Here is a 13827-nt window from a genome sequence, read left to right on the forward strand (position 1 = left end):
GTTTTTCGGGAAGAGGTGAGACAGGCTCTCGGCGGACAGGAGGAGCTTCCAGAAGACTGGACCACTGCAGCCAAGGTGATCAGAGAGGCAGGCAGGAGAGTACTTGATGTATCTTCTGGCAGGAAAGGAGAGAAGGAGACTTGGTGGTGGAACCTCACAGTACAGGAAATCATACAAGGGAAAAGGTTAGCTAAGAAGAAGTGAGACACTGAGAGGACCGAGGAGTGGCGAAAAGAATACATTGAGATGCGACACAGGGCAAAGGTAGAGGTGACAAAGGCCAAACAAGATGCATATGATGACATGTATGCCAGGTTTGACACTAAAGAAGGAGAAAGGGATCTATACAGGTTGGCCAGACAGAGGGATAGAGAGGGGAAAGATGTGCACCAGGTTAGGGTGATTAAGGATAGAGATGGAAATATGTTGAGTGGTCCCAGTAGTGTGCTAGATAGATGGAAAGACTTCTTCGAGGAGTTGATGAATGAGGAAAATAAGAGAGAGAAGGGAGAGTAGAAGAGGCAAGTGTGCTGGACCAGGAAGTGGCAATGATTAGTAAGGGGGAAGTTAGAAAGGCATTAAAGAGGATGAAAAATGGAAAGGCAGTTGGTCCTGATGACATTCCTGTGGAGGTATGGAAGCATCTAGGAGAAGTGGCTGTGGAGTTTTTGACCAGCTTGTTCAATAGAATTCTAGCACGTGAGAAGATGCCTGAGGATTGGAGGAAAAGTGTGCTGGTGCCCATTTTTAAGAACAAGGGCTATGTGCAGAGCTGTGGGAACTATAGAGGAATAAAGTTGATGAGCCACATAATGAAGTTATGGGAAAAGAGTAGTGGAGGTTAGACTCAGGACAGAAGTGAGTATTTGCGAGCAACAGTATGGTTTCATGCCTAGAAAGAGTACCATAGATGCATTATTTGCCTTGAGGATGTTGATGGAAAAGTACAGAGAAGGTCAGAAGGAGCTACATTGTGCCTTTGTAGATCTAGAGAAAGCCTATGACAGAATACCCAGAGAGGAACTGTGGTACTGCATGCGGAAGTCTGGAGTGGCAGAGAAGTATGTTAGAATAATACAGGACATGTACGAGGGCAGCAGAACAGCGGTGAGGTGTGCTGTGGGTGTGACAGACGAATTTAAGGTGGAGGTGGGACTGCATCAGGGATCAGCCCTGAGCCCCGTCCTGTTTGCAGTGGTGATGGATAGGCTGACAGATGAGGTTAGACTGGAATCCCCGTGAACCATGATGTTTGCAGATGACATTGTGATCTGCAGTGAAAGCAGGGAGCAGGTGGAGGAACAGTTAAAAAGATGGAGGAATGCACTGGAAAGCAGAGGAATGAAGATTAGCCGAAGTAAAACAGAATATATCTGCATGAATGAGAGGGGAGGTGGGGGAAGAGTGAGGCTACAGGGAGAAGAGATAGCAAGGGTGGAGGACTTTCAATACTTGGGGTCAACCGTCCAGAGCAATGGTGAGTGTGGTCAGGAAGTGAAGAAACGGGTCCAAGCAGGTTGGAACGGGTGGAGGAAGGTGTCAGTTGTGTTATGTGACAGAAGAATCTCCGCTAGGATGGAGGGCAAAGTTTATAAACCAGTGGTTAGGCCGGCCATGATGTAGGGATTAGAGACAGTGGCACTGAAGAGACAACAGGAAGCAGAGCTGGAGGGGGCGGAAATGAAGATGTTGAGGTTCGCTCTCGGAGTGACCAGGTTGGATACAATTAGAAATGAGCTCATCAGGGGGACACCCAAGTTTTTGGAGACAAAGTTAGAGAGAGCAGACTTCGATGGTTTGGACACGTCCAGAGGAGGAATAGTGAGTATATTGGTAGAAGGATGATGAGGATGGAGCTGCCAGGCAAGAGAGCTAGAGGAAGACCAAAGAGAAGGTTGATGGATGTCGTGAGGAAAGACATGAGGGCAGTTGGTGTTTGAGAGGAGGATGCAGGAGATAGGCTTACATGGAAAAGGATGACGCGCTGTGGCGACCCCTAAAGGGACAAGCCGAAAGGAAAAGAAGATTTATCTTTGATTTTTACAGTATTATTAATTAAGCAATTCATTAAATGTACTTCAAAATTTTAGCTTTTTTTTTTTGTTACAACAAAATCAATCTATTTCATTAGAAAAATCCATCCATATAAATCAAAATCAAGAAACACATTTCAATTCACCATTTTTTTAATCAAAAAACCAAAGCCCGCCGACTAAATTAATATTACAAGGCGATCATGCAAATGGGCGGGGGGTTTGCAGGACGTTATTAGGATTCCCACACAGTTTCCAGGCAAGGACACGCCCCACTGCAACATGATTGGCTCCGACGCCGCAGGAAGGGCTGGCTCCGTCGATGTAACGAGATGACCGTCCCAAACATCTATCACATTTGTACGAAATAAGAAGTTTGTTATTGTTAGGTTTCGGGCTAGGGTTGGAGATTTAGGGTTAGTAGGAAACTATTAACGCCACCACACTTAACTCACATACGTGTCTACCTGTCTGGAAGCAGTTGCTTGAAAATCAATCTATTTGTCTGTCCTGAAGCCAGTACTATTTGAGCAGGGCGTGTCCTGCCTACAAATGCGTGGGAATCTTAATAACGCGCTGGTGTTTGAATGTCCTGTACAGAGAAAAAACAACAACAACGTCGTATGACATCTAGTGGTTAAAATCGCCCCCCAATCAAGACAACGGCTAAAATGGCATAGCTAAAGAAAAAAATATATACAATTCTATTTGAGTATTATGTATACATTAAATAGATTGAGTCTGCCTATTGAGATCCTGTACAAGGATCCTGCCTGTCTGGCTGTTGAGATAACAGCATTTAGAAGGATAGTCTTGCTCAATTCAATTCTGCAATTTAGATGTCAAAATGTCTTTTGGGAGAGGACGGGAAGGCGGGAGCTTAAACGTCCATCCATCCATCCATTTTCTGAGTCGCTTCTCCTCACTAGGGTCGCGGGCGTGCTGGAGCCTATCCCAGCTATCATCGAGCAGGAGGCGGGGTACTCCCTGAACTGGTTGCCAGCCAATCGCAGGGCACATACAAACAAACAACTAGTCGCACTCACATTCACACCTACGGGCAATTTAGAGTCGTCAATTAACCTACCATGCATGTTTTTTATTTTTTAGTACGCCAAATCATAACATAAGAAGCTATTAGTCTCTCAGGGTACTTTTCATATAGAGCAAATCTAGAGTATACTTTCATCCATAAAATAACCTTCAATAGTCCCACAAAGGGGAAAATTGCAGATTTTGCAAATGACATAAATTGCATGGATATAATGAAATTGGTTTAGCTGTGGGGAAAGTAATATTTAGATGAAATGTTTGGTAGTATTTGGGTGGAATTACCTATAAACCTTGCAGCGCAATTACACCCTCCAGTCACTAGGTAGCACTGTGGGTTCAAGGGTTCTGAAAATACAAATAGGCAAATTCAGCAATTTAATGAAAGAGAGAGAAATAAATTTAATGCAACTATTATTATTATTATTATTATTTTTTTTTTTTTTAACTCTGCACATGCAGGTGAGGCTTTGCCTCCCCTGACCGCACATTCATGGACTGCCAGTGGTTAGCTTCTCAAGTGGTTGTTTATCTCTATGGTTAGTCTCTATGGTCCTGACTGTTGTTTGTGCCTATGCACCAAACAGCAGTTTAGAGTACCGACCCTTTGTTTATCCCAACGGTTAGCCGCCTCCCTCCCTGGGCCATCACCTTATCGTGGTGGAGGGGTTTGTGTGTCCCAGTGATCCTAGGAGCTAAGTTGTCTGGGGCTTCAACCCCCTGGTAGGGTCACCCATGGCGAACAGGTCCTAGGTGAGGGACCAGACGAAGCACAGCTCCAAAAACCTCGAAGACAAACAAAATAAATGGACATAGGTACAAACTTGTTGTTTGTGCCTATGCACCAAACAGCAGTTCAGAGTACCCACCCTTTTTGGAGTCCTTGGAGGAGGTGCTGGAGAGTGCTCCCGCTGGGGACTCCATCGTTCTGCTGGGGGACTTCAATGCTCACGTGGGCAATGACAGTGAGACCTGGAAGGGCATGATTAGAAGGAACGGCCCCCCCGATCAGAACTCGAGCGGTGTTCTGTGATTGGAGTTCTGTGCTCACCACGGATTGTCCATAACGAACACCATGTTCAAGCATAAGGATGTGCACACGTGCACTTGGCACCAGGACACCCTAGGTCGCAGTTCGGTGATCGACTTTGTGGTCTGGGATCTCTGAGGCGGGCTCGCCTATCTCTGGGGTTGAGGTCTACAAGGTGGTTAAAAAGCTCCTTGGTGGCAAGGACCCACGGGTAGATGAATTCTCCCGGAATTCCTAAAGGCTCTGGATGTTGTGGGTATGTCCTGGTTGACACGCCATTGCAACATAGCGTGGATATTGGGGACAGTGCCTCGGGATTGTCAGACTGGGGTGGTGGTACCCCTTTTTAAAAAGGGGGACCGGAGGGTGTGTTCCAACTACAGGGGGATCACACTCCTCGGCCTCCCTGGTAAGGTCTATACAGGGGTGCTGGAGAGGAGGGTCCGTCGGGAAGTCTAATCACAGATTCAGGAGAAGCAGTGTGGTTTTCGTCCTGGCCGTGGAACAGTGGACCGGCTCTACACCATCGGCAGGGTCCTCGAGGGTGCATGGAAGTTCACCCAACCAGTCTCCATGCGTTTTGTGGACTTGGAGAAGGCGTTCGACCGTGTCCCTCGGTGTGTCCTGTGGAGGTGCTTCGGGATTATGGGGCGCCGAACCCCCTGATTACGGGCTGTTCAGTCCCTGTACAACCAGTGTCAGAGTTTGGTCCACATTGCCGGCAGTAAATTGGACTCGTTTCCGGTGAGGGTTGGACTCTGCCAAGGCTGCCCTTTGTCACCGATTCTGTTCATAACTTTTATGAGCTCTCTGTTTACCAGTCGATCTACGTTCCTACCCTCACCTATGGTCACGAGCTGTGGGTCGTGACCGAAAGAACAAGATCCTGGATACAAGCGACCAGTTTCCACCGCAGGGTGTCCGGTCTTGGAGGTAGGGTGAGAAGCTCGGTCATCCAGGAGGTGCTCAGAGAAGAGCCACTGCTCCTCCGCATTGAGAGGAGCCAGATGAGGTGGCTTGGGCATCTGTTTAGGATGCCTCCTGGATGCCTCCCTGGTGAGGTGTTCCGGCCAGGAACCAGGACACGCTGGAGAGACGTCTCTCAGCTGGCCTGGGAACGCCTCGGGATCCCCTCGGAAGAGCTGGAGGAAGTGGCTGGGGAGCGGGAAGTCTGGGCTTCCCTGCTAAAGCTACATCCCCCGTGACCCGACCTCAGATAAGCGAAAGAAAATGCATGGATGGATGGATAGATAGATGGATGGTGGATGGATGGTTAGCCCCATAGAGGTATATTGAGCTATGGTTAGCCCAGCCCAGCAGAGAAGGTCTTGCCTGTGTTATCCCACCCTGATGGCTCATCAAGCTAATGCCACATCCAGTATGGCAGACAAAGTGACGCATCTTATTAAGAGGCGTGCATATACAATATTTATGTCTATGGTAGAGAAGGTCACCCACATTTTGGCGGGTGTTTGGCGTAGTAGACGTGACGTAAGAACGTAGGTTTCAAGTGGGAGGGGCTTTCGGGGGGTGACGCGCTCCGGTGTGGCGGCAAGCGACCGGGCTGAGTGAGGAGGAGGCCAGTCGACACCATCCAGAGAGGAGCCGCAGGGATTTGTGTCACTTTTACGCTCGATTCGCAACTCCTACTCTGTCGAGATGTCCGACGACGAGCAGGAGCAGACCATTGCCGAGGACCTAGTGGTTACCAAGTACAAGATGGGCGGCGACATAGCCAACCGTGAGTGGTCTTCCGTGCAAGCTGCTCGTGCTGGCCTGTGCAAGTGCAGCCATGTGGTTGACATGCGAGACACACGTATGCTACTCGAGATAGCTGCTAGCATGCTAACTGGCTAGCAGGTGCAGGCAAGGCTCTTCCAGCCTCGCCTCATGTAATGTGGGCGCTTTTGTTGATATTGACGCCTGTTGGTGGAGTAAATAACATTGCTGGATTTAGTTGCTAAAGGGAAGTTAGCTTCTGCATTCAACTAATTTGACAAATGTACAGCTAAAAAATGCTCTTGTACTATACCATGAACTCTGATTCTTCACAACTTTACCCGGATAAGGATGTTTTAATATAAGGAAATGGAAATTCAGTGGTTAAAGTGTGTCACAGTCGCTCAAATTAGGATTATGATAGCTATATCTACTGTATCATTGGATAATGATGGATACGTAGGTGAACTGTAGATTTGGTGTCTGGTGGTAGAACATTCAATGTTTCTGTCATTATATGTCACTGGCATAGACAGATGAATAAAAATACATTGTTTGTTTTAAATAATTTTCAGACCAAGTCAGTGAAACGAGATAATTTTCCATAGCACATCTGCTTATCTCTCACGGCTCATTAATGGGCAGCGGCGCAATGGTTGGGAATAACAGAATTAAAAACTTTAGATGCCTAAACGTGACTCGATAAACATAAGTTGTTGACATTTAGCGACTACTTGAAGATATGAGTCAAGTCCTGCAGTAGTCTTGAGTATCCAGTCATCTGATACTGCAATCGGTAGACCTGCATATTCTAATGAGATCCCATGAGAGCAGAAATTAGTTTTTTTTTTTTTTTTTTTAATCTAAACGCTCCTTTTAACTTGGTGCAAGCGCTCAGTATAGGTATTAAGTATAGAAACTATACAAACAAGCCACTTGAACTAAGTCAGAGGTGGTTGACATCATCGTTCAAGTGCATTTGGGAGATTCCTTGTCTTCTACAGACACTGCAGATCTTGATTCACAGTTATATTCCTTATCATTCTGCTTTTAATGCCTGCCTATTTTACGTGTTTCCCCATTCAGAGGCTTTGCGTCTGGTTGTGGAAGCGGCCATGGCCGGAGTGTCTGTGCTCAGCCTATGTGAGAAGGGCGATGCCTACATAATGGCTGAAACTGGGAAGGTCTTCAAGAAGGAGAAGGATATGAAGAAAGGTAAGAATACCATTAAGATGAACTTCCAACTCAAAATTCAGTTATTTGATGATCTGGATTTCCAAATGAAAACGTAGCGGTTCTTTCTTCCTTTTTCTAGGCATTGCCTTTCCTACCAGCGTCTCGGTTAATAACTGTGTTTGCCACTTCTCCCCCCTGAAGAGTGACCCTGACTACACACTTAAAGACGGAGATCTGGTCAAAATGTAGGCACTGTGCCCCTCACACCTTCCCCTCTCTCTGTATCTTAAGCGTTTTTGTCCCTTTCCTCTTTGTGTCCTGCATATTTGTTGGGGTTTGTGGCCTTTTCCTTCTTGTCGTCCTGTCTTGCTTGGTGGTAAACGGCAAGTAAGGTTGGACCTTTTATATAAATTTTATCCTCGATGGCCCGCCTTTGGCAAAATTCTCGTCCTTCGTGCAAGATAAATCCTATTTGTTGTATTGCCACTTGTGTTCGCCCTCTGTAATGTCTTTTGTGCTTGTATGTTTTAGTGTTTTTTCGAGCGCTAATGTGGCTCTGGGAGATGTAAACTCACTTTAGGTGAGTCTCCAGCGGGCTTGTCAGAGATATTAATCCTGCTTTACCTTCACTGACATGCAACATGAGTGAATTTCACTTTGGGGATGTATAAGTCTCAGTTTACAAGAAAATGGCACATTTACTCGAATAGTGGCCTCCACTCCAATAGACATGAATTAGTCACTGGGTGCAACGTCCTTTAATAGTTTAATAGTTCACCAAATAAGGCATGGACAGCTGCTACACTCTGCAGTTAGGTAATTTAACACCCTTGGCTGCTATATGAGGAAATACGGTAGCTGGCGCCGACATAGTCTTAAGTAAATTTTATTTAATTCTGCTTATTTTTGGCAGTTGAAGTATTCTTGATTGAATACATTTCAAAGGCTGCATGCATGCAGTGTTCACCATGATGGTTAAATCTTGTATTTAATGCACATACAGGGTGTCCCATAAGTAACTTTACAGTTCCTTTTTTCGATTTTGTTGCAGTTATCATTTGAACATACTCTATGTGAGGCCATCAGCACCTGGCAGCTTAGGCTTTGCATGCATATAATTTCCTTGCCCTTGGCTGCCAATTGACAATGACGCAAAATGCCAAAATTGCTGACTGGCAAGAAGTTTTTCTACAGTTTGAGAAGCTTTATGGCTGTCACATTGCTCCAACGCATTTTGGCAAGCTTCTGGAAGCAGGATATCTGTCTTGAAAAGCCATCCAGCTGAACTTCTAGTGCAGGCGTTCATGCAAAGCCAGGGTAAGTCTATCTGGAGGGCTGCGCTGAAACGCTATCAACAAAGGGTCAATTCAGAATGCTTTGTAGAGTGATAAAGCTTTACCTGTAAGGACTTCAGGCTGTTCAAAGGCTTCGAGCCCAAGATTATGATGCTCAAGCTAAAGTCAGTACGGGTAAAGCTTTATCACTTTCTGTGGCTTTGTGCGAACACCTGCTCTAGGAGTTTGGTGTTTTCATCAGTGGTGGTAGTAGCAGACCATCTGTTGCGTGGTTTGACAACAAAGAAATCCTGTTTTGAGAAACTTTCCATCAATAGTGTAACCGTTGGAGCAGTTTGACGGCCATAAACCTTCTCAAACTGGTGCTGAACTGCATTCAGGGATTGAAAACCTTCTTGTGAGGCAATAATTTTGCATCACTGCTTCAATGTGAATTGGACAACTGTGGTCAATGGAATATTATGCTTCCCAAAACTGTCAAATGCTGATGGCCGCACGGCTGTCTGAATGATACCACAATCAAAACAGAATAAAAGTCATCTCATTAAAAGGGATTGTTTATCTCTGCTTTTCCAGTGACCTCGGCGTTCACGTAGATGGCTTCATTACCAACGTTGCTCACAGCTTTGTGGTGGGAGCCTCTAAGGTGAGGACATTAAAAGCACAGCGTATCATTTTATTTGGCCTCATCGCCGTAGAACACACCTTGAACTTCTTGACTTCTCTGCAGGAGAACCCTGTCACAGGCCGCAAAGCTGATGTTATCAAAGCGGCCCATCTGTGCGCCGAAGCCGCGCTTCGCCTCGTCAAACCTGGTAACCAGGTACGTTTGCATTAGTGTTTTCAATCCACCGAAGAAGTCGATGAGATATGCTTTAATTTTGCTTAAATTCAGAACACCCAGGTGACAGAGGCGTGGGGCAAGATCTCCCAGTCATTCAAGTGCTCACCTATCGAGGGTGAGTACCTCGATGTGTACCGCTTTGCGTCGTTGATCTTGAGCTTGAAGAATGTTTGTAAATCTTGCTACTTTATATTTCTCGGTATTTCACTATTGATGTGTAAGATATCTTGTGTTTTGAAGGTATGCTGTCTCATCAGCTAAAGCAGCATGTCATCGATGGAGAGAAGACCATCATTCAGAACCCAACAGACCAGCAAAGGTTCTTTTACTTTTTTATTTGCATTGCTCTTTGTATTCCAGCAAATTTCATTTAAGCTGTGCTAGTTCTGCCCCGAACCACAGTGGAATATAATGCTTACAAAGGTGAATCTTGTTCTTGACATCAACCACTTCTTGCATTTGAAAAGCTAGGAAGGCAGTTTAAAGCAAGGGTTCTCAAACTGGGGTCCGGGGACTGCCATGGTTCTGGTGGCTGTCCACAAAATATTTGTTTTTAGTGCACCAATAAAACAAACAGACTAAACCAATTACATTCCTACCTTAGCATTGGGCCAATTAAAAGCTGTGATATGACTGCGAAGTATCATGCAAATCTGTCATGCAGTCGCTTTAATCATGAATCGCTTGACTTGCAGCATTTCTGTATGGACGATGGATAATGTAAATATGTCCACTTCATCGAGTGCTGCTAAACCCAAACCGGCTTAACTGAGAAAATATGGGTGTTGAGGTTTCAATAAATAAATTATTCCTATGGGATTTAGGAGTAATCATTGTAACTAATTATGCTTGGTTGGCGTTATGATCATGAGGCGCTGGTTGGAAAAAATACTCCCTGGATCCAAAAAGTTTGAAAACTCCTGATTTAATTAATATTTGACTAATGGGCGCGGGTTGAGAACCAGTCAAATGTTTGACGCGCTCACCTTTTGACTGTTTTGTTGGTGCCAGGAAGGATCATGAGAAGGCAGAGTTTGAGGTGCACGAAGTTTACGCTGTGGACGTCTTGGTCAGCACAGGAGAAGGGAAGGTCAGTTACCCAATATTGCAGAAAAGCCAAGCCTCCAGATTTCCCAGAATGCACAGGAGGCGCATCGTGAATATCAAATAGATCCTTTCGATTGCAAAATAATGTGCCATTTGTGCGTCTGTGAGCTCTTCCACCACGTGGGTTGCAAACATCTCCGCGCTAACTGTAAATGTTGAGTTAATGTACACACACGACCCCACACAGTGTGCTTCCTTAATACAGTTAAGACAACAAGAGTCAAAGCCCATGGTATGCTTGCCTATGCAGGACAGCGCAACACAGACAGTGTTGAGCCCAGTGTGAGTGCATCCTTCATTCACAATTCATGGTAATGGAGAGATGCATCGTTTATGGAAGTACTTTGTTTGGCAGGAGAACATGCACTGAATTCTGCCTTCCGGGTAATCTGTTAATTCAGTTAGGTTGGCATTTCTGAAACTGTCAGATTAGCACGTGTGCTGTGCGCTGAACACAAAAATGTTGATCCTGTCTACCGTCAGGCCCGAGATGGCGGTCTGAGGACCACCATTTATAAGCGGGACCCCAGTAAGCAGTACGGCCTGAAGATGAAGACTTCTCGTACTTTCTTCAGTGAGGTCGAACGGCGCTTTGACGCCATGCCCTTCACTCTTAGGTAAAGAAAGACTACTGCCTTCTATAATATTCAAAATATTTATTGAGAAATAGGCATCAATACCACGTGCCTTTGTTCTATTTAACTCAGAGCATTCGAGGATGAGGCCAAAGCCCGGCTGGGAGTAGTGGAATGTGCTAAGCATGAGTTGCTGCAGCCCTTCAGTGTGCTACACGAGAAAGAGGGTAAGGATTTACCTCGGATGTGCTTTGACACTTCACCTTTTGATTGAACTTTTTGTTGATCTCCCTCTTTGTCTCAGGAGAGCTTGTAGCACAGTTTAAGTTCACAGTGCTGCTGATGGCCAATGGACCTCACAGGATCACCAGCGGGCCCTTTGAGCCAGAGTTCTACAAGTCAGAGCACGAAGTCCAGGACGCAGAGCTCAGGGTACGAGTGAGTGCTTGAGCAGAACAGTGTGTAGTTGGGTAGTGTTAACCGAAATAAAAATGCAGTGGTACCTTGACTTTTGAGTCACCCAACTTTTTGGAGATATGAGCCATTGCTCATGTGAATTTTTTTTATTCATTTATTTTTTTGCTCGCGAGCAGAAATTTGAGATACGAGCACGAAGATGGTGTTGGCAAACTCAACTACAACAGTTTGGCACAATGGAAATATTATTAAAAAAAAAAAAAAAAAGTTTCAAGCTGTTTGGCATTCCCAGTTCATGTTTACTGTCGAACTAAAAATAACGAAAATTACATGTTGCGTATATAAAACAACCGCATCATTTTGATTTAGGGATGTTCGATACCACTTTTTTTTCCAGACCGATACAGTAACAGTATTTACTCTTGAGTGGTCTGATACAGAGTATGTCATTGTGTTATTTAACACAATGACATATAATTGTGAACAAAGATCTTTTTTTTCTTTCTGATGCACGTGATTATTCGCCCGTTTGTGAAAGTCCCGCAGTGTAGCGCCAAAAACTGGTGAGGGTGGCTTACTTGTCAGATTTTCTGCCTTAAGCATTGGTGGCTGACCATTTTCTGAGCAGATTAAGGAGGGGGGGGGGGGGGGGGGAATACAACTAAAAAAGGATAATTTTTCCTGACATTCAAGAATCAGGCCTTTGGTGACTTTGATTGGAAGCAAATGTTCTCCTTTGACCCAATTGTCAGCATGCATACAACCCACTTAAGACTCTATACAAGTGCAGGAATTATTTTTCAATTTAATACTCGTCTCCTTTCTAGACTTTGTTACAGAGCTCTGCAAGCCGGAAAACGCAGAAGAAAAAGAAAAAGAAGGTATTCTCTAAACTGAATTCTATTCTCTACAGACCATCTTTGTCCCATCAAGTTATTACCCACATTTGATCACTGTTAAACTATTGTTAAAACGCAATAAATTAGCTGTACTTTGCTCATCCACTGCTTTGCTGTCACATCCCTCAGGCCTCAAAGACAGCAGAAAACGCAGCAGGACAGCCAAGTGAGGAAACAGAAGCAGCAGAATAAATAACTGCGATGACACCCATGCAAGAAGAGCCCAAAGAGAAGCAAGAAAACTACCCCGCTGTCCTCCAGTCACTCTGAAGAGCTGATTTCACAATTTGTCCAATTTATAAAAGCAAGAACTGGAAGTGAATATTTCATAAGCGACATTCTGTTTCTTGAACTCATGGATGCCAAACCCTTTACTGCATTACAGAAAAGGACATAAAGAAAGGTTAAGTGAGTGTGCTTGTTTCTAAAAAATAATCCACTTTACTGTACTAGTTACAGCTGAAATATTCACCCTCTAAAACATCTAAAGCTTACATTGGGCATTAACGGGACTAACAATTTGTTTTTGATGTCCAAATGTGATTAAAGAATTTTTGGAGCTGTTGCTTTCAGCACATATCCAATCGAAATACACTGTGTGTCTGTGACCATGTTTCTCTCAAATTCCTGAATGACTTGTTCAATCATATCAGTCCTATTACCCTGTTGTTCATCGGCCATTTCGATGGACATGCAGTAAAGGGTTGTATTTGGTGCTTGTCACTCATGAAAACTGACAGAATAGTTTCACAAGTGTAGAGTGCAAATGACAGTATTTACAAGGTTTGTATGTCATAGACAACGTGCGTCATCTTGGTCAGAGATCCTATTTTTGAAAGAAAATTCCCACTTCCAAGTTGCGAAGTGAAAGTAAAAGGGAAAACAGGTGTTGCGGAACAAATGCTAAATTTACTGCCTTTAAATGTTGACGAGAGAAGCTATGCAGATTTTCTGCTTCTGAAGAGAGCATCTCAGATTTGAGTGGAGACCTTGTGGGTTCCGATTTGTCCAAATGTGCAATCCTGCATTGTAGCTCAGTCAGAGGGCAACTTACTTTTCAACAGACTACAACAAACGTTTTCATATTCCTTTGTTTTCAATAAAGGCACATTTATGCCTAACATTTAAAAAATGTTTTATTGTGATGTGCATTTCTCCTGGTCTCTGTCCAACCCAAGTGCAATAGTCGTGAATGGTTGCATAAATGTATAATGTTAACTAATTCGCCATTATAATGCAGTCATTCTCAAACCTTTTACACCAAGTGCCACAAGAAATAATGAGCGCGCAAATTGCGTCACTGGCGTCAACCTATGAAACTACAACTCCCGTCATCACAAAGACACCATCCTAGGGGTACGTTCGGAAATTCACTCCAAGTGCGCTCTCTCTCCGGGACGTTCGGCAACTCAGAGAGTTGTTGAATTGTGCCGTCCGGTTATTTATTCCCTCGCTCTGACTGAGTAGACAGAGCGGCCGGAGCGTCAGGCAGGACGAAATGTTTACAGGCAGAACTGACACATTCAATATGGTGGACGCGCTGACGGATGGCCAACGCGCTCGTTCGCTCATAAATTCATAGAAAATTGAGCGCGCTCTGGCTCGTTGAACACAGCACTCTGAGCGCAGTGAGAGCGTCAAATTGCATTTCCTAGTCGATGGCGCTTGAAAGTGACGTCACA

At 44.7% G+C, this 13827-nt stretch overlaps 1 protein-coding gene across 1 annotated transcript; it reads left to right on the forward strand.

Annotated features, from left to right (window-relative positions):
- The first annotated feature begins 5630 nt into the window (after positions 1-5630).
- LOC133408631 (proliferation-associated protein 2G4) lies at positions 5631-13257 on the forward strand. Its single transcript, XM_061687723.1, has 13 exons — positions 5631-5854; positions 6919-7047; positions 7148-7253; positions 8880-8949; positions 9034-9126; positions 9199-9262; positions 9388-9466; positions 10159-10237; positions 10738-10871; positions 10962-11056; positions 11134-11261; positions 12074-12127; positions 12275-13257. The coding sequence occupies exons 1-13, from the start codon at positions 5773-5775 to the stop codon at positions 12335-12337; spliced, it is 1176 nt and encodes a 391-aa protein (XP_061543707.1). The 5' UTR covers positions 5631-5772; the 3' UTR covers positions 12338-13257.
- The last annotated feature ends 570 nt before the right edge of the window (positions 13258-13827 follow it).

This window comes from Phycodurus eques, chromosome 10 (genome assembly GCF_024500275.1).
Source record: "Phycodurus eques isolate BA_2022a chromosome 10, UOR_Pequ_1.1, whole genome shotgun sequence".
Classification (NCBI taxonomy): Eukaryota; Metazoa; Chordata; class Actinopteri; order Syngnathiformes; family Syngnathidae; genus Phycodurus; species Phycodurus eques.

What these genes read in the sequence shown, in the direction of transcription:
- LOC133408631 (XM_061687723.1), top strand. Translation starts at nt 5,773, where the DNA reads ATGTCCGACGACGAGCAGGAGCAGACCATTGCCGAGGACCTAGTGGTT. An exon ending in GGGCGGCGACATAGCCAACC is followed by an intron (nt 5,855 to 6,918) that starts GTGAGTGGTCTT and finishes TTCCCCATTCAG; the next exon opens with AGGCTTTGCGTCTGGTTGTG. An exon ending in TCAGCACAGGAGAAGGGAAG is followed by an intron (nt 10,238 to 10,737) that starts GTCAGTTACCCA and finishes GTCTACCGTCAG; the next exon opens with GCCCGAGATGGCGGTCTGAG.